The sequence below is a fragment of the Natator depressus genome, chromosome 2 (assembly GCF_965152275.1).
Source record: "Natator depressus isolate rNatDep1 chromosome 2, rNatDep2.hap1, whole genome shotgun sequence".
In the NCBI taxonomy this organism is placed as follows: Eukaryota; Metazoa; Chordata; order Testudines; family Cheloniidae; genus Natator; species Natator depressus.
Window position 1 is genome coordinate 177300794 of NC_134235.1, and position 19612 is coordinate 177320405.

At 40.6% G+C, this 19612-nt stretch overlaps 1 protein-coding gene across 8 annotated transcripts in view; it reads right to left on the bottom strand.

The window, feature by feature from the left end:
• The window catches only part of BBS9 (Bardet-Biedl syndrome 9), a 432945-nt gene that overhangs the window by 107461 nt on the left and 305872 nt on the right, over positions 1-19612 (bottom strand). Inside the window, exon 24 of one of the 8 annotated variants that reach the window (XR_012638233.1) lies at positions 3339-5028. The exons of 6 other annotated variants lie outside the window; for them this stretch is intronic. Coding sequence is in view for 1 of the 2 variants with exons in the window: in XM_074945359.1 (XP_074801460.1) it covers positions 5024-5028 (5 nt within the window). In the remaining variant the exon portion in view is untranslated. Of the gene's footprint in view, positions 1-3338; positions 5029-19612 lie in introns of those variants that run through there. One more of the 8 variants, XM_074945359.1, reaches the window with a different exon arrangement.

Genomic DNA, 19612 nt, shown 5'->3' on the forward strand with positions numbered 1-19612 from the left:
AAAATTGGCAACCCTCCCTGGGAGGAAACAGATTTTTAAAGAAACAGAGATGGCTATGAGGACATTTTTTCTAAATTTTTATACAGTAACTCTGCAAATAGATGAGACCAAAAACAAAGCCAAGGAACATTTGGAACTTTGGGAAACTGAGTGTCACTACAATATCATTTGGGAAAGTATGCAATGAATTGACTGGCTGCCTTGCAAGTCCCAGTGCAGCTGATGATTTTAACAGGTGTCTTAACTACTTTTGCTGCCACACTTCCCATTGAACCAGCTCTGTTTTTACTCTTATGTGAAAAGCAATAAGCAGTGCAACACCCCCACCCCTAATCATTTCAACAATGTTGTCTTGGACACACTGCATAGTTAAATAGACTTTATTAGGACTTAATTGCTTTGGGTTATACCTAGAGAAAAATTATAGTTATAAACACAAAGAAAAAATATAAATGATTAGCTGAACTGGAATTCTGATGTCAGACTGCCATCAGACAGATCTATGAAAAACGGAGTGTTGAGTAGCAGCCTGACCATATCCAACATTAAAAAGGAAATTTATGGTATAAATTCCTTCTCACACTGTGTGAGATACTGTAGTTAGCTTTATATATATCTAGCTAGCTAGCTAGCTAGCTGGCTATATATGGTTTCACATAGTAGTAGTATTCAGAGCTCTGGTGCATCCAAGGCACTTCAGATAGCACTGAAGATGTGTGAAATAAAGATTACCATCAAGCAAGAACAGAAATTAATTCTAGCTTCTTTTTTGTTTTGTTAGTCTATTTAAACGAAAAGTTTTGGTTCCAATTAACCACATGCCAGTGAAAGTTGCTACTGTACAAGAACATTAGTACTTGTATTACAGGAGCACCTAGATGCACCAGTCAGGGATCCAGGCCCAGTTGGGCTAAACCCTGCACACACACACAATAATAAAAAAAAGAGAGTTCCTGCACCAGGCCTTGATTCAGCAAAGCACTTCTGTATATGACTAATGTTAAGCACATGCCTCAGTTCCATTGGCTTCAGTTGCTTAAATGCTATGTTGAACAGGGAAGAACTGCTGAACTGAATCTCCCAAAGAGCTAGTCATGTAGTATCATGTCAGAAAGAAAATATATAATAGACTAGAAAGGTCTGGCTTTTCCAGTAATTGATAGCTAGTAAAAAGTTATTTATTTTATACTGTTATTGTTTTTAACAGCTGAAGTAATGGTTGAAAACAAAACCCAAGACATCTCCTACGGCAGAAAAAATACCAGATGAACATCACACTTTATAGAAAATCTTGTTACAAGTCATGAGAATGAGGCTGTAAAGATCACAACATTCAGTTCATTCAGGAATCTCTCAAAATGGTAAGGTTTTATATTTTAAATTTTACAAAATGTGCAAATTTGTAAAATAAATACATAGAGACTGTGCCAAAATATGCACAACTCTTAATACTTTATGAAATGCATAATTATGAATTAGCTACCAGATGAGATTTAAAGAAAGTAGCATATAGCATACTATAAACAACTCCACAAAGAGGAATTGAGCAGTTTGAATTGGGAGAGTGAAGTGTCTCATATTTTCCTTATATAAAGGAATTCTTCCAATTTTCAAGGTTACATGTTCTTCAAATGGATTCAGTTCCAATATGGAAAGTCTAACGTGCTTTAGCGAATCTAGAGAGGTGTCTGATATCCACTTATTCAAGATTCATACAAACAGAGTGTGGACTAAAAGGTATTCTGCATGATCACATCTACCTTTGCATGGGAGGATTAAATACTGCCTTTTTAAATTGCCAGTGCTAGGGAGATATCAAGGTCATAAGTGTTCATCTCTTCTCAACTTTTATGGAAACTTCCTTCCAAGAAAGATAAAAAGAACACTAGATCCCAAGCCCCAGCTACTTGAGATCATCACCATTCACTACAGAAAGCAAGAATGAACTGCTGTGACATAGCATAGTCTTTCCACCATATTTAACTTTCTTCTCTCCTCCCCCAACTAATTTATGGGAACTCTTCTAAAACTTGACTTGATGACATAGGCACTCTGATTTCTTCATACAGTTGCTGAACATTAGATCTCCCTTTATGGCTCTTTAGCCCCCTCACATATAAATCTTGTATTTTACACCTAGACAATATGGATGCCCAAACTCTGCTCTACAATAATGTTAATAAAGAGATAGCCCGAGCCTCAGGATCTACTTGAATTGCTTACCATATGCTGATTCAACAATTCCCATTGAAGTTTTTCCATTGACTTCAATGGGTTTTGGACTGGCCTCCAAATCTTCGCAACCAATCATCTAATGCTTTTTTTTTTTTTTTTTTTTACTAAAACATGGAACCTACACACCAGTCAGATACAGTACATTGTTCCTTTTGAAATCTTTACTGCTGCTGGACAACCATCATGTAAGATGATTTGTTGAACACTCAAAACTCAAAACTCAAATATTACAAAGCTTCAAGTAACAGAAAAGGCCACAATTAAATAGCCTTATTTGCTACTGACTACACAAGAAGCTAATCAGATCTTGAGGTTTAAAGTCAAATGTAATGCAAATCTTCTCTCACTGACACTTTCAGAGAAAGTAATTTAGCTGAGCGGATATTTATTTAACTTATGGGCAGCTGATTAAACACATATTATAAATTTGTCAGTTTTGTCACAGAGACTGTTATTCTTGGTAATATAATTGTCAAGAATCATACATGCATGATATAGTCAAACTTCAGCTACACTGCTGCTTGCAGGAGGATAAAGTGTCAAGTGGTATTTTGACTACATAGCATTTCCTGTATACTCAGGAACAACAGATCTTTTCCCGATAAAGGACTACACATAGGAAAACACAGAATACTGGTAGAAATATGGCTTTATGAAAGAGTCAGACCTCTGAATCAGTATTTTTTCCTTTACATAGGACTTTGTATGTAGCACTGTTTCAAAGAGTGCTAAATATGAAACCAAGAAAGAGAATTTAAAAAATAACATTGTCTGTAAGGAAGGCAAAATTTGAATGTTTTGCCTCTACTACCTTTAAAAGCCATAGAGATTGATCTAATTCCCATAGAAGTCAAAGGGAGTCTTTCTATTGAGTTGCACAGAAGCAGGCCCATTCCCATACTGATGATTAACACAGTAATAGCAATGATGGAAGGAACTCCGCTGGTGGTGAACTTGTGCAAAATTATCTAGATTTTTTATTATTTTTGCTTGTTCCCCCAGTAGGACTTAACTTTTCCATAACAAGGAAGGATATTATTGTATGTAGCTACAATGTCATTTAGGGCTCCCTTCCAGACATGTCCATCTACTTTTCACAGAGGAAATCAACCACCAAAAATATTCAGTCTGAAATAGTGCCATGTGAGAAAACACGCCATATTCAAAACAATGTGAAATATCAGTTTTGCTCATCAATTGCATTTTAATAGTTTTATGACAAACTGCATTTTGAAGTTGTGTACACACTAGCTGGCAAGAAGCTGACCATAACTCATCAAGAAAAACATAAAAATGCCTAAACACTCAACTGATTCTCAGCAGCTGTATTTAAAAAATAAACCAGCACTGCAGCTGCTCAAATTAAAATTAAATGCTGATATTTTAAAAACTATGTAGTACTTGGAAAATCATTATGAAACAGAACAAGGCAGAGCACAGCAATGGAAAACAGGCTGCAATGAATGCATGTGGATCTCACCTTTTCACATATTTTCCTAGACAGTTCTTGCTGCCTACTCCTCCCAAAACTCCTTCTCTTTAACGTCTCATTTGTTTCCTTCTCTGTTTCATGTCTTCTTGAAAAGTTCCCCCAGACTTGGAATTCCCTCTCATTTCTTGTGGCCCGGTCAACCTCCACCTCTTAATTCAAATCCTTCCCTCAAACTCATTTCTACCATAAGAGCTTTCCAACAATAATCCACCATGAATGTGCACACACAAAAAAACACACAAAAAACAAACTAAAAAATAAATTTGGACAACTAAGAGATTAGAACCCCAAAATAAATTTCTTTACTCTGAGAGATGTCTGTCAATGGAACCACTGGTGTTTACATATAAGCATGCATACATGTTTTTGCAGGATTGGGGACTTAGTAAACTCCTGAATACAGGGACCACATCATCTATGATTATACAGCATCATAAACACCAAGATCAACAAATCATTATTTTAATTTAAAAAGTAGAGAAGTCATGAGAAAGGCATCATTTGTCAAACATCACAATATTATGGCACTGGAAATAACATAGCAATTTTCTATTCTAAGGACAGGAAAGCCTCAGTTTAACTAAGATCATGAGGTTACCTTTCCTAAAAATGGTTACTTACCTTTTTTATATCTGTTGTTCTTCGAGATGGGTTGCACATGTCCATTCCACTGGAGATGTGTGTGCACCAAGCACATCAACCCAGAGATTTTTTTCCCCCATTACGGCAGCCGTTGGGGCAATGCATGTGCCCTGTGTACATTCATGCTCGCAGCTGATGGCATAAATGGCAGAGCTGCCTCAACCCTTCCTCAGTTCCTTCAAACTGGAATCCAGTAAGCATAGACTCCAGTGCAAAAGGGGGAAAGGATGGGTCATAGTGTGGACATGTGCAACACATCTCGAAGAACAACAGTTACAGAACAGGTAAATTCTTGTTTGAGTGATTCCACATGTCTTTTTCACCCAGGTGACTCCCAAGTAGTTCAGAATGGAGAAGGGTTTTAGAGTCCATCTGAACAAGTACTGCAACACAACTATCCCCAATCTAGCATAATCTCTCAAGACTTGGGAGATAGCATAACAACTAGTGAAAATATGTACAGATGACAGAATTGCAGCCTGCAAATATCACTGATGGGGACCTGACTCAAGAGTGCAGATGATACAGCCTGTGCTCTTGTACAATGTGTTGAAACTCTCTCAGGTACAGGAACTTCAGTGATGTCATGGCACAGCAGTATGCAGGATGAGATCAAGGAAGATATTCTCTGCCAAGAAACACGTTGCCCCTTCTTCATTCTGTCAGCAAAAGAAATGAATAGTTATGGGGACACTCTAAACTGTTTAGTCCTGCCCATGTAAAAGGCTAATGCACTGCAGGCATCCATAGCATGGAGACTCTCTTCATCCTTATGAGAGTGAGGCTTTGGAAAAAAGGTTAAGTATATAGACTGATTAAGGTGGAAGTCCAACAGCATCCTTAGTCAGAAATTTAGGATGAACATGCAACTAAACCTTGTCCTTATAAAGGTCGTACATGAGGAGGGTCGGCAAATAATGCTTGAAGCTCCGCTATCCTCCTGGTCAAGGTAATAGCTACTTTCATGGAGAGATGCAAAAATGAATAAGTAGCCATAGACTTAAAAGGTGGCTCTATTAAGACCAAAACCATTCAATTTAGATCCCATGCAGGTGTGGGTACTCTCACGGATGGACAGAGCCTGTTCAATGCCTTCAAAAATCCTATCATTGAAAAAAAAATCAGATCTACGCTGTAAAGGAGAATGGAATGTGGAAACAGGAACCAAGTGAATGCTCAAAGAGCCCTTTACTCCCTTTAGGTGGAGTAAATATTCCAGAATAAACTGAGGGGAAGACTGTGTAGGAGGAGAATGCCACAGCTGGAACCATACAGAAAAACATCTCCATTTCATCGTGTAATTATATCTGGTGGACAATTTTCTGCTATTCAACAGAATGTTCGGAACGCTCAGTCTACGGAACGCTGAGTCTCCTGAAGTGTTAACCATTGAACATCCAAACTGGAGACAGGAAGCGTTGGGGTGTAGCATCTGATCAAGGCCAGGCTGGTGTTCTCAGGAGTAGAGCGGTGTGAGCCTCTCTGAGTTTGCATAACCATCTTTGAAATCAAAGTAATGGGTGGAAAGGCATACAGCAGCTTATCCTTCCATGATAAAATGAAAGCATCTGAGATAAATCCCGGACTGTGACCTGCTCTGGACTAGAATATAGATGACACTTCCTGTTCAATTGTGTAGCAAACAGGTCTATCTGTGGTGTTCCTCAAAGATGAAAAATGGACTTGGCTTTGTCCGTTCTGAGGGACCATTAGTGATTCATGCTGGATGTGCTCCTAAAATGATCCGCCAGAGACTCCTAAACACCAGGAGATGTGAGGTGGTGAGCATAATTTGCGGCATAAAAATCCCGACGTTCCATTGCCCCTTGACAAACACAATCTGACTTGGCATCTCCCTGCCTGTTCAAGTAGAACACAGCAGCAGTGTTGCCCACAAGGACTTGCACAGTACAACCTCTGATGCACAGAAGGAAAAGCCAACACGCTAGGTGAATTGCTCAAAATTCTCAAACCTTTACGGGGAAAGAGAGTTCTTGATCTGACCAAGTCCCTGAGTCTGGAGGTCCCCCAGATGAGCTCCCCCTTCTAGAGAGGAGACATCTGTGACCAGAATCACGAAGGGCGGAGAGGAACAAAGAGACCCCCTTTGCATACAATCTGAGGTCCATCCACCTATCTAGGGATTACAAGATGCCTGAAGGTGTGTGAGTGAACATGTCCACTGATTGACAAGATGAACAGTAAACAGACTTCAACCACCCCTGTATGCCTCTGAGGTGAAAGCTAGCTTGCTGAGTTATGTGTGCACAAGCTGCCATATGCCCCAGAATTATCAAGCAATTTCTTATTGCTGTGCAAAGATGGCCCTCACAGGCTCAGGCCCCTGGTCTGCCCACCGCCAGATGTTTCACTACACGTTCCTGGATCAAGATCAGCATAAATAAGAAATGCTATGTCTAATACAGTATATAATGGAGTTATCAATCAGGAGCCTTGAAGACAAGAAGCTATTTTCTTCTTTCAAGGATGTACTGCCAACATGTATTAATCACTCCAGTAATGCAAAGTGAATGCAATTTTGCTCCAGAAAGCCTACCCAGCACCCTTTGTCTGACTTAATACCATACCTATACCACCAAAAAATACGTAAATAAAATGGAAAATAAAACGTTATCTGAATTAAATATACCACACACAAAGACTTTTCAAATTACATTATCAAGGCAAATAAGACCATAACATCTATCAATAAAATTACTTTTTACCAAGGCAAAGGTCAGGGGATACAGCAATAAAACTAGGGTAAGCAGCCTTAACCTAAACTTTTGAAAAATAAGTGGGGGGAGGAGTGGAAACTGAGTTCTAAATTTTAAATAGGCCTCAGTCCAATCACTCATGAAGTTCTACACCTGCACCTGTAGGAGCAAATTATGGGGTATAGCCATCTAACTACCTGATCAGCAGGTGTCATCAGCAGTTTAAATGGCCAAATCCCAAACTATGTCTGCTCAATTAATTGAGGGAGCAAAACAATGTGGGTACAATTAAACTGCAGGTGCAAATTCTCCCCTACAAAGTTAGAAGCCGTCTTTCAAAAGCAGCCCCCTCAGGGGAAAAGGAGAATTGCTTTCACTTTCCTTAAAATTTGCAAAACAACAGATCCTTTTACCCGCTGCCACAGGGCTTTTCTTTTCGAAGGAAATTTGAAACAAACAAATAAAATAATTCAAAATGAAAAGGACCTATCGGAGGCATGCTAGTAACAGGTATGTTTTTTTCCTGCTGTATAGCTTTATGATGACACAAATCTGATCTAACTGAGCCAAATTAATCTATAAATCAGATTAAATAGTAACTCTAATTGAGGTTTCCACCCCCTGCACTTTGGATTTAAGTTATTAAATAATGTTTTCCTCCCCCTAGCACAGATGTAATATATTCTCCTTACAAGCCAGCAATTCCATAAACCCATGAATTCTTTAATTAGTCTCTTTGCAAGTCCCAACACAGTCACACAACCTGTCCAATGCGAAGAGGAGTACAAGAAAAAAAATCTCTCTCTTTATCCAACCCTCTAATTTCTGTCAAGTAAGAGCTATGAAGCTATATGGTGAAGTTAATTAATTATAGAGTCAGTCGGGGGTGTTTTTTCTTTTGGTTCCCGGATCTTTTCCTGATGTAGGTCTTTGAACTTCTGCCTGCACTAAGCCCATGAATCAGTGTCATTTACAACATGCATTAAGATAATTGAATGTAGTAAGGAGGAAATGTATACAAGAGAGCTAATATTTCATGTAGAGAGGCTAATTTTATCAATGCAACAGTGCAAAATAGACCTCACAGTTAGTGTCTTTGTGTTCAGAGCTAAACGAAAAGTTACTTTGAACCACTGTATAAAAAGAGATTTCTTCCCAATTTTCTTTGTTTTGTTCTTATTGTGATCATTACTTTCCTGGACAATTAAAAAAACCTGAATTCTTCAACAAAGTAATATTAAAACCAACAAATAATGGTACATGTTTGAGCGAATAAACTATGAAGACTAGAGAAAAAAAATGTAAATATTTTTTATTTTCCAGCTGCAAAATGATTAAAATAATTGTTATACGTGTGTACACAAGCGCACATGTGAGCACACACACCAGAAATGGAAAATAACCTCTTTCGTTCACTAAAAAATAACCAAGGTTTAAAATCCAAAAATTATGGGAAAATAAAGATATATTAAAAAAACCCTAAATAGGTCCTAGCTGAGGTTCCAATCCAGGAAACAACCAGCTTTGAATAACTTTATGTATGTGAGTAGACCCTTGATTTCAAACTACTTGTATGCATAAAGTTATTGCCATGGGTAAGTGTTTGTAGAATAAGGGCTGTAATCAGCTATGCAAGCCAGCTACAACTGCATATGAAAAAACAAATCTTTACTTTAGACCTCAAGTTTTATCATAACCCTCAGTAAATAACCCCCAACACAATAAATTCCTTAAAAACTGTATTGTTGGGAAATACCAAGAACATGTTTTAAATGAATAAACTAGAATGATTACTTTAAAATATATATATCAAAAAAATTAGACTTGGAAATCTCCATTTTCGGTATCATTTTCATAACTCCTTTTACCCTTCCATGTAAAATGACATAACAAAAAACCACTAAGCCTTCACTTCAGATCAGGAAAAAGTGAGTTAAAGGAGAGCCTGCCCTTGCATTAAGGAGATGTCATTCTCTTGACAAAGAACTCTGCTTATCAGACAAATGTCCAAGGGAGAGTGCCATTGAAGAAACACTTTCTCCTAAAATAATTCCTGTTTAAAGAAAAGTTGTTTAAATCAGCGCTTTGTAGACACATAAATCTAAAGAGACGTAGCTGCACTCTTACCCCTTCTCCATGGGCACAAGTTCCTTTAAATCAGATTTGAAGAAAACAAAACACTGATTAGCCTAAAAAGGTATAAAGTAAAAGACAACAGGAGCATAAGAAAGAAGAACAATTAAGACAAATATATATCAGGTCTACATCCTACCTGGGCTTACACAAGTATATAAGCAGCAACATGTGTGTATGTTACTCATATATAGAATCATAGGGTGAAATGCTCTTGTGGTTTGGGGATCATGTACAAGGCCTTCAGCACAACTTACTTGTTACAAAGAGTGCATGTATATGGAATATGGGCAGAAGCCATGTAGTATAGCCTGTGCGCCCCTTATACACTATGGAAATGGTCCCTGTGCCAACTCTTTCATACACTAGTGCAAAAACCTTGGTGGAGGTTGACTGGAGGGGGAGCAGAGAGTCATAGGATTCAAATTTATGCAAATCCAGAAGCCTCTAAGTGCTAACTGGTAAGGATGGGCTGAAGCTGACATTCCAGCTAACAGAAATTTATGGGAGAAGGAAAGAGAGGGGCAGTACATCAGCCATACACAGTGGACAGCATGCATTTCACTTCCCCAAACTCTTGACCTGAACGGATTATGATTATATGGTGTTTATCCAAGTGGACTGGATATTATACATACATAAACACACATACAAGAGAAAAGACACAGATGCACAAATCTCTCACAAGGGTTTACTGGGAAAAGAAATGTGGTCATCATCAAAGTCTGCAGATGTACACACAGCCATACCAAGTGAACGCATATTTTGGCCTCAGCTTCAGGTCTGAAATACTTAGACTCCCAAAAAACAAATGTTGAAATCCTGCCAGAGGCATTTTGTAATGGAATGGTAAAGGGTATAAAAGTAGCTCAGTGCTAGAGCTGGTTGGAAAATGTGGGAAATGCCAACATTTTGAAATTCATTTTTTGTTCCAAGTTGGAACAAAAAGGCAAAATTTCAAAATTTTTCACAGAAAAGAAATCCTGAAAAATCAAAAACATAAAATTTGATTTGGAAACATTGAACGGTTTCATTCTGATGTCAGAACATAATAATAGATAAAATATTAAATATAACTAATATGGTATTAGAATTAATATAAAAGTCAAACCAAAATGAAACTAAACAATAATGTCAAAATGAACTATTTCAACATTATTGAAATGAAACGACATTCAAAACAATTTATGTTGACAATTTTCTGTGAAACATATTTATTTCAACTAAACTGCATTTTCCAGTTGAAAACTGTTCCATGTAAAATTTTCGTAAGAACAGCCACACTGGGTCTGATCAAAGGTCCATCTAACCCAGTATCCTGTCTTCTGAGAGTGGCCAATGCCAGGAGCTTCAGAGCGAATGAACAAAACAGATAATCATCAAGTTATCCATCCCCTGTCGCCCATTCACATCTTCTGGAACCAGAAGCTAGGGACACCATCCCTGCCCATCCTGGCTAATAGCCATTGATGGACCTATCCACCATGAACTTATCTAGTTCTTTTTTGAACCCTGTTGTAGTCTTGGCCTTCACAACATCCTCTGATAAAGAGTTCCACAGGTTGACTGTGCATTCTGTGAAGAAATGCTTCCTTTTGTTTGTTTTAAACCTGCAGCCTATGAATTTCATTTGGTGACCCCCCATGTTCTTATGTTATGAGTAAATAATATTTTCTTATTTACTTTCTCCACACCAGCCAACATTTTGTAGACCTCTATCATATTCCCCATTAGTTGTCTCCTTTCCAAGCTGAAAAGTCACAGTCTTATTAATCTTTCCTCACAGTGAAGCTGTTCCATACCCCTAATCATTTTTGTTGCCCTGTTTTGTACCTTTACCGATTCCAAAATATATTTTTTGAGATGGGATGACCAATCTGCATGCAGCACTCAAGATGTGGGCGAACCATGGATTTATATAGAGGTAATATTATATTTTCTGTCTTATTTTCTAGCCCTTTCCTAATGATTCCCAACATCCTCTTAGCTTTTTTGACTGCTGCTGCACATTGAGTGGATGTTTTCAGAGAACTATCCACGAAGACTGCAAGATCTCTTTCTTCAGTGGTAACCGCTAATTTAGTCCCCATCATTTTATATGTATAGTTGGGATTACGTTTTCCAATATGCATTACTTTGTATTTTTCAACATTGAATTTCATCTGCCATTTTGTTGCCCAGTCATCCAGTTTTGTGAGATCTCTTTGTAACTCTTTGTAGTCTACTTTGGTCTTAACTGTCTTGAGTAATTTTGTATCATCGGCAAATTTTTCCACCTGTTTATCCCTTGTCCCAGATCATGTATGAATATGTTGAACAGTACTGGTCCCAGTACAGACCCTAGGGGACACCACTATTTACCTCTCTCCATTCTGAAAATTGACCATTTACTCCTACCCTTTGTTTCCTATCTTTTAACCAGGTACTGATCCATGAGAGGACCTTTCCTCTTCTCCCATGACAGCTTACTTTGCTTAAGAGGTGAGGGACCTTGTCAGAGGCTTTCTGAAAATATAAGTACATTATATCCACTGGATCCACCTTAAAGAATTCTAGTAGATTGCTGAGACGTGATTTCCCTTCTATTAACTTCAGTGGCATTGGATCATGTCCTTATATACCATAGTAATATGCACCTTAAAATTCAGATAAGAGAAGATTTAGCTACCTATTTATTATCTACAGGCTAATTCCTGGGCCCACTGGAGGCAATGTCAAAAGTTCCATTAATTTCAAAGGGACCCACAGTTCAGCCTGTCGGGCCCACTGAAGTCAATAGAAGTTGACAGTACTCACCTCCTTGCAGGAAGCATGTGGAACGTTGAGGGATCTGGCCCTTGGAAAAGAAAGGAACAAGTCTCTTTCTTTCTAATTCTAATATGGATGATGTCAATAACCTGATTTGCTGGAGAAACATTCCAAGTAAATTTAAGTCATTCTAAATAATTCTCAAATAGATCGAGATATAGAATGAAAAGCTATTTACATAAACTTAAAACACTCAAGTATAAATTGTCTCTAGAATAGCTTGGAGTTTCATTCCAGAGAAGATTAAAAATGTTTATAATTTAATAAGACCTTTTTCTTTAAAGTTTTAATGAATGAAATTTAAGATATTGGCAGCCTTTCTTCATTCATACATTCCACTCCTGTGAGATCAGTAGAATAGGAAGAGGGAGAAAAAGAATTATAATTAAGCATTTCAAATCATGGAGGTATGAGAAGCAGAGAAACTGTACACACACAGGTATGTGCAAGTTCCTTTACTGTGGTGTACACTTAACTAAATACTTGGCTAAATATACATTCAGGCTGCAAACGTTTCACTTAGCACAGGATTTGCAGATGCTGGAAGGGGATTTAAACTTCACTATTGATTGTCCCCTTCTCCTTTGAATAATCTGATCCCTTTTAATCATAAATAAATTGCATTTTTATGACCCTTGCAGCACAACCAACTTTTGGCAGCCCTAAAATTCTGCTCCCATGAGGACCTCTCAAGTACTTAATCAACACTATGCACTTACATATTAAATATATTTTAAAAATCAGATTATGACCAAAGGTGGTAGTGGGGAGACCCAGATCGTTGAGGTAAATAATGATGCTCTGCCTTAACTCACACTGCTTAGTGGTAAAAAAAAAACAAATAAAACCCCCACAGACTGGCATAAATTTGGGGCAGATTTGAATTGCATGGCTTTCTATATTTAAAATATAGTTATTTGAATATAATTTCCCTTTTATTATTTAAAAAAACAAAATGTTTCATAAAATGTTATTAAACTCTTGTTTCCCATGACACCAGAGGGTCCCTAAAGGCGCTATCAGGCAAAGCTCTGTTGTTATTTAGGACAGATGTATTGAAAATACATACAAAGTATGTTAGTATTTAGTTTGGCCCTGATAAATTATTAAATATTTTTATTATTATTTTCTCTGTCTTTTTATGGACTAACAAGTTGCCAAATTTAATTTTACAACAAAATCAAGTAGAGAAAACAAGCACACAAACAGGGTTAACCTTCATCCTTTTTGGCCTACTAACCATCACATGCCAGAGAGCCTGATTCTGATCTCACTTATACTGATATAAATCTGGAATAATTCCACTTAACTTGATGGAGGAACAAAATCACTGAGTGGAGATTCCTGCCCAGAGCGTTTAGTATGATCCTTCCAACTTAGATATATTTCATGCACCCATCACCATAGCATCTAGACACTAAGCCCTGGTCTACACTATGGGGTTAGGTCAAATTTAGCCGCATTAGGTCGATTTTAAAATGAATGCGTCTACACAACCAACCCTGTTCCATCGACCTAAAGGGCTCTTAAAATCGACTTCTGTACTCCTCCCTGGCGAGGAGGTTAGTGCTAAAATCGACCTTGCTGGGTCGAATTTGGGGTAGTGCAGACGCAATTCGAAGGTATTGGCCTCCGGGAGCTATCCCAGGGTACTCCATTGTGACTGCTCTGGACAGCACTTTCAACTCCGATGCACTAGCCAGGTACACAGTAGAAGCCCCGGGAAATTCTGAATTTCATTTCCTGTTTGGTCAGTGTGGCGCGCTCAGCAGCACAGGTGACCATGCAGTCCCCCCAGAATCACAAACGAGCTCCAGCATGGACTGAACGGGAGACACGGGATCTGATTGGTGTATGGGGAGAAGAATCTGTGCAGGCCAAACTCCGATCAAAAAGAAGAAATGCTAATATATCTGCCAAAATCACACAGGGCATGGTGGAGAGAGGCTACAACAGGGACACACAGCAGTGCCGCGTGAAAATTAAGGAGCTGAAGCAAGCCTACCAAAAGACAAAGGAGGCAAATGGTCGCTCCGGGTCAGAGCCCCATACATTCTGCTTCTATGATCAGCTGCATGGCATTCTCGGCGGGGGACCCTACCACTACCTCACCACTGTCTGTGGACACCTGGAACGGAGGAGTCTCACGCAACAGGGAGGAGGGTTTTGTGGAGGAGGAGAATGCGCAGCAGGCAAGCGGTGAATCCGTTCTCCCCGGCAGCCAGGACCTTTTCATCACCCTGGAGCCAATACCCTCCCCAAGGCGGGATCCCCGACCCTGAAGCTGGAGGAGGCACCTCTGGTGAGTGCACATTTCTAACTACAGTACAAGGTTTTAAAGCAATAGTGTTTAATGTTTGATTTGCCCTGAAGAATTGGGATGCATTCACGGCCAGTACAGCTACTGGAAAAGTCTGTTAACGTGTCTGGGGATGGAGCGGGAATCCTCCAAGGACATCTCCATGAAGCTCTCCTGGAGGTACTCTGAAAGCCTTTGCAGAAGGTTTCTGGGGAGGGTTGCCTTATTTTGTCCTACGGTAGGACACTTTACCACGCCAAGCCAGTAGCAAGTAGTCTGGAATCATTGCAGCACAAAGCATGGCAGCAAATGCTCCTGGGTTTTGGTCACATTCAAGCAACATTTGGACTTTATCTTTCTGTGTTAGCCTCAGGAGCGTGATATCATTCATGGTCACCTGGTTGAAATAGGGGAATTTTTGTAAGGGAACTGTAAAAGGACCCCGTTCACGCTGGGTTGTTTATACTTGGCTAAAAGGGATCATCCCGGAGAATAACCACACGGTGGGGGGAGGGGTGAAGGTATCATCCCAGAGAATAGCCATGCGGTGGGGTGGGGGGAGGTGTGTGCTGCACATCCACCCGAAAACTGCAGCCCCTCCTTTCAAATGTGAAACCCAACCAGCATTGCTTGCTATGGGAAAGGATGGTGCTGCAGTCTGAAACCATTCCCAGATGTTACGAAGGCGAAAGAAGCCAACCCGCATACCAAAAGGCTTACCATGGCTGCCTGGAAACTGAATTCTGTTGCCCAGCCATGTGTGATGTGTCACCATACTGGCAGGAGCTCAATATAAAAGGCAAAATGTGACCTTGTATCTAAAGCGCATGTGCTGTCTGCTGTGAATTGCTTGATTCACTGTGAAAGTCTCTCCCTTTTGTTCTCAGAAATGTATCATCTTAAATTTTACCTTTTTATCTCCCCCCAGGTGCAAATGTTTCTATGCTCCCCCTATCATCTCCAACCCTGAGGTTTTTATCGCAGATTAGAAGGCAAAAAAACCACACTCGCGATGACATGTTTTCCGAGCTCATGCAACCCTTCCGCACTGATAGGGCACAGCTTAATGTGTGGAGGCATTCAGTGGCAGAGGCCAGGAAATCATTAAGTGAGCGCAAAGAGCAGAGGCAGGTGGCGATGCTGAGGATAATGGGGGAGCAAACGGACACGATGAAGCATCTGTTGGAGCTGCAGGAAAGCCAACAAGAGCACAGACCCCCACTGCATCCATTGTATAACTGCCTGCCCTCCTCCCCAAGTTCCATATCCTCCTCACCCAGAAGCCCAAGAACGCAGGGGGGGGAGAGGCTCCGGGCACCCAGCCACTCCACTCCAGAGGATGGCCCTGTTATTCAAACAGTTTTGATTTGTAGTGTGGCTACAATAAGCAATGTGGCCTTGTCCTTCCCTCCTCCCCCAACCCACCCCACCCGGGCTACCTTGTCAGTTATCTCACTTTTTTTTTTTAATTAATAAAGAAAGAATGCATGGTTTGAAAATAAAATCAACAAAGGGGGCAGGTTTGCATCAAGGAGAAACACACAGAACTGTCACACCGTAGCCTGGCCAGTCATGAAACTAGTTTTCAAAGCCTCTCTGATGCGCAATGCATCCAGCTGTGCTCTTCTAATCGCCCTGTGCTCAAATGTGCTCAAAATCAGCAGCCAGGTGATTTGCCTCAAACTCCCACCCTGCCATAAACGTCTCCCCCTTACTCTCACAGATATTGTGGAGCACACAGCAAGCAGCAATAACAATGGGAATGTTGGTTGCGCTGAGGTCTAACCTAGTCAGCAAACAGTGTCAGCGCGCTTTTAAACGTTCAAATTCACATTCTACCACCATTCTGCACTTGCTCAGCCTATAGTTGAACTGCTCCTTACTACTGTCCAGGTTGCCTGTGTACGGCTTCATGAGCCATGGGAACAAGGGGTAGGCTGTGTCCCCAAGGATAACTATTAGCATGTCAACATACCCAACGGTAATTTTCTGGTCTGGGGAGTAAGTCCCTTCTTGCAACTGCTCGAACAGCCTGGAGTTCCTAAAGATGCGAGCATCATGCACCTTTCCCGGCCATCCCACGTTGATGTCGGTGAAACGTCCCTTGTGATCCACGACTGCTTGCAGCACCATTGAGAACTACCCCTTGTGGTTTATGTACTGGTTGGCAAGGTGGGTCCGGTGCCAACATAGGGATATGTGTTCCGTCTATCGCCCCACCACAATTAGGGAACGCCATTGCAGCAAAGCCATCCAGTATATCCTGCACAATTCCTAGAGTCACTACCCTTGACAGCAGAATGTCAGTGATTGCATTGGCTACTTGGATCACAGCAGTCCCCACAGTAGACTTGCCCTTTCCAAATTGATTCCCAACTGACCTGTAGCAGTCAGGTGTTGCAAGCTTCCACAGGGCTATCGCCACTCGCTTCTCAACTGTCAGGGCGGCTCTCATGTTGGTATTCCTGTGCTTCAGGGGGGGAGAAAGCAACTCACAAAGTTCCATGAAAGTGGCCTTACGCATGCGAAAGTTTCGCAGCCACTGTGAATCTTCCCATACCTGAAACACTATGCGGTCCCACTAGTCTGTGCTTGTTTGCTGGGCCCAGAATCGACATTCCACTGTATCAACCAGCCCCACTGCTGCCATGATGTCCCAATTGCCACAGCCCGTGCTTTCAGGAACGTCTGTGTCCATGTCCTCCTCACAATCGTCCTTGTGCTGGCGTCTCTTAGCCCGGTTCTGCACATACTACAGGATAACGCGCGAGGTGTTTACAATGCTTACAACAGCAGCAGTGAGCTGAGCGGGCTCCATTCTTGCTGCACGGGTAACCCAGGAAAAAAGGCACAAAACGATTGTCTGTCATTGTTTTCATGGAGGGAGGGAGAGAGGGGCGACTGACGACATGTACCAAAACCCACCCTCGACAATGCTTTTGCCCCATCAGGCATTGGGAGCTTAACCCAGAATTCCAATAGGCAGCCGAGACTGCGGGAACTGTGAGATAGCTACCCACAGTGCACCGCTCCGTAAGTTGATGCTAGCCACAGTATTGAGGATGCACTCCGCCATCTCAATGCGCTTAGTGGGGACATACACAATTGACTGTATAAAATTGATTTCTAAAAATCGACTTCTATAAAATCGACCTAATTTCGTAGTGTAGACATACCCTAAGCAACCTGGTCTAAATACTGTTTCTGTCTCAGTAGGCCTTCCACCTTTTCAGTAAAAGTTAAAAAATATTATAAAATTCGTCTCTTTTTCTTTTCGTCAGACCTGGAATGCTGGAAACACAAAATCGAAGTTATTTGATTTTTCACGTCATTTTTTTTCTTAAATTCAGCTTAAAATGAGACAGACATTATCTCATGAAGGAAAGGGTCTGTCTTAGAACAGAAAGAATTCAAGGGAGTGATTGAATTCTCTAATAGGATGGCAGAAGCAAACAGGAGGCCTCACAGGAGGAGGAGAGCAGACATGTGCAGCACAGACTTTTTTTGAGGGAGAGACAAAAGCAAAGTGAGGGGACAGATCTTTTGTGTTGGGAGATGCCTGTGGATGTTTTTACAGGAAAGCACATTCTACTTTTCTACAGGAAGAGAGCAGACCCCCAGGGATCTCTCTCACCATGATCCTAACTCCAAATTTGGGAGTGCCTGCCAAAAGTAGTCTCCTCGAAGACTCTTTCCTGTGGCAAAAAGTCAGGCAGCAGACATTACTGCAGGTATGTTAGTAGTTTCTTAAATCTATTCTGTTTACAGTAAAAATAGCCAACAAGGATTTCTGTTGTTATAGTTGATAACCAAACACTGCACGTATTGTAAAATCAAGTAAGCAGACGTCAAGTACATAAATCTGAAAGGGCATTGGAACACTGAAACAAATGTCGTAAGAATTACAGTCCACTTCCTATTTCTTTTGGGGAAGCTGGGGAGGGTCAGCACTTTAGAAACACCTCCGTTCAGGGAGTCATGAGGCTCCTTCACCATTTTAGAAATGAAAAAAAGAGAAAGCCATGAGGAAAAATCCCATAACAGGAAATAAATATTTACTAGCTGCAAGAGATAAAGTTACATCTTACAGCAGTCACGTTGCTGACATTCAAAACAGGGCTCAAGGGGGTTGCCTCTCCCAGAATTCCAGGGGCAGATATCGGAGGAAAGCCTGCTGGAAAAGGCCTTTTAAAATGAGTGAATCCACAACGGAAAGTTTAGTAATAACCTGGAAGTCAAGGAGAAGCTGTTGGGAAAAGGATCTTAAATCCTCACCTTTGAGGACCAAGAGTCTAGGTGGAAGACATCCAGAGAGTTTCAGAGCTGGAGACTGACACATAATGTATTCAAGATAATTCACTGCACAGAATATATCAGATACTTTTAATTTATGAATTGTCTGTGAGCTGCTTTTTCACCACTTGAAATTATTTGCAGAATAATTTCTGAGAATAAACTCCTGGTCTATAGATTGTTTGTGAGCCAGCTGCACGTTTTGAGTATTCAATATTTGAAATTTGAGCTGTGTTAGCTACAGTTTTGATTGGTTATCTGGTAGTGTTTCTGTTCCGTGGTTGCAAGGTGTGACTTCTAGAATCAGATTTCTGGTGCAAATACTCATGTTTAGGACTTCAAACTTAGCTTCCCACACACACAGCGTGGGGCATACGGAACCCCTGGCATAGGGAGCGGGAGAATGGAGGACACATATAGCTCTTGAAATTTGTCTGAAGGGAGATAGGGGACACATATAACCCCTGATGTGGGGGAAGGGCATAATAGGGGGTATGGAAGGGAAGGAGGTATCGGAGGCATACAGAGCCATTTGCACAGGGGGGATAATGGGGGACCCCGGTATGGAGGGAGGGAAGAATGGGGATACAGAAAGTCCCTGGCATGAGGGAGAGAATGTGGGAGTTGCAGGGAATCTCTGAAATACAAGGGGATGCAAGAGTGGCACATAGGGTGCTTATATGGGAGAACGAAAAGATGCAAGGATCCCATAGTGTACATAATGAGCTCAGGCTACAGATGCAACACAGTGTCCACCCCTCTAGTAATAAATAAATAAATAAATAGTTATAAATAAGTTAAATAAATAAATAAGTTGCCATCACAATCCTTGTTGTATCACAATCCTTTATGTGACAATAAACACATAACATGACACAATGCCCACAAGATCAGAGCTTCAGTTCAGGATCAACCCCAAAGAGAAGCTAACTGGTAGGACAAAAAGCTCTTAAACACACAGAACAGGCAATACAGATAATTGCTGGCACCAGA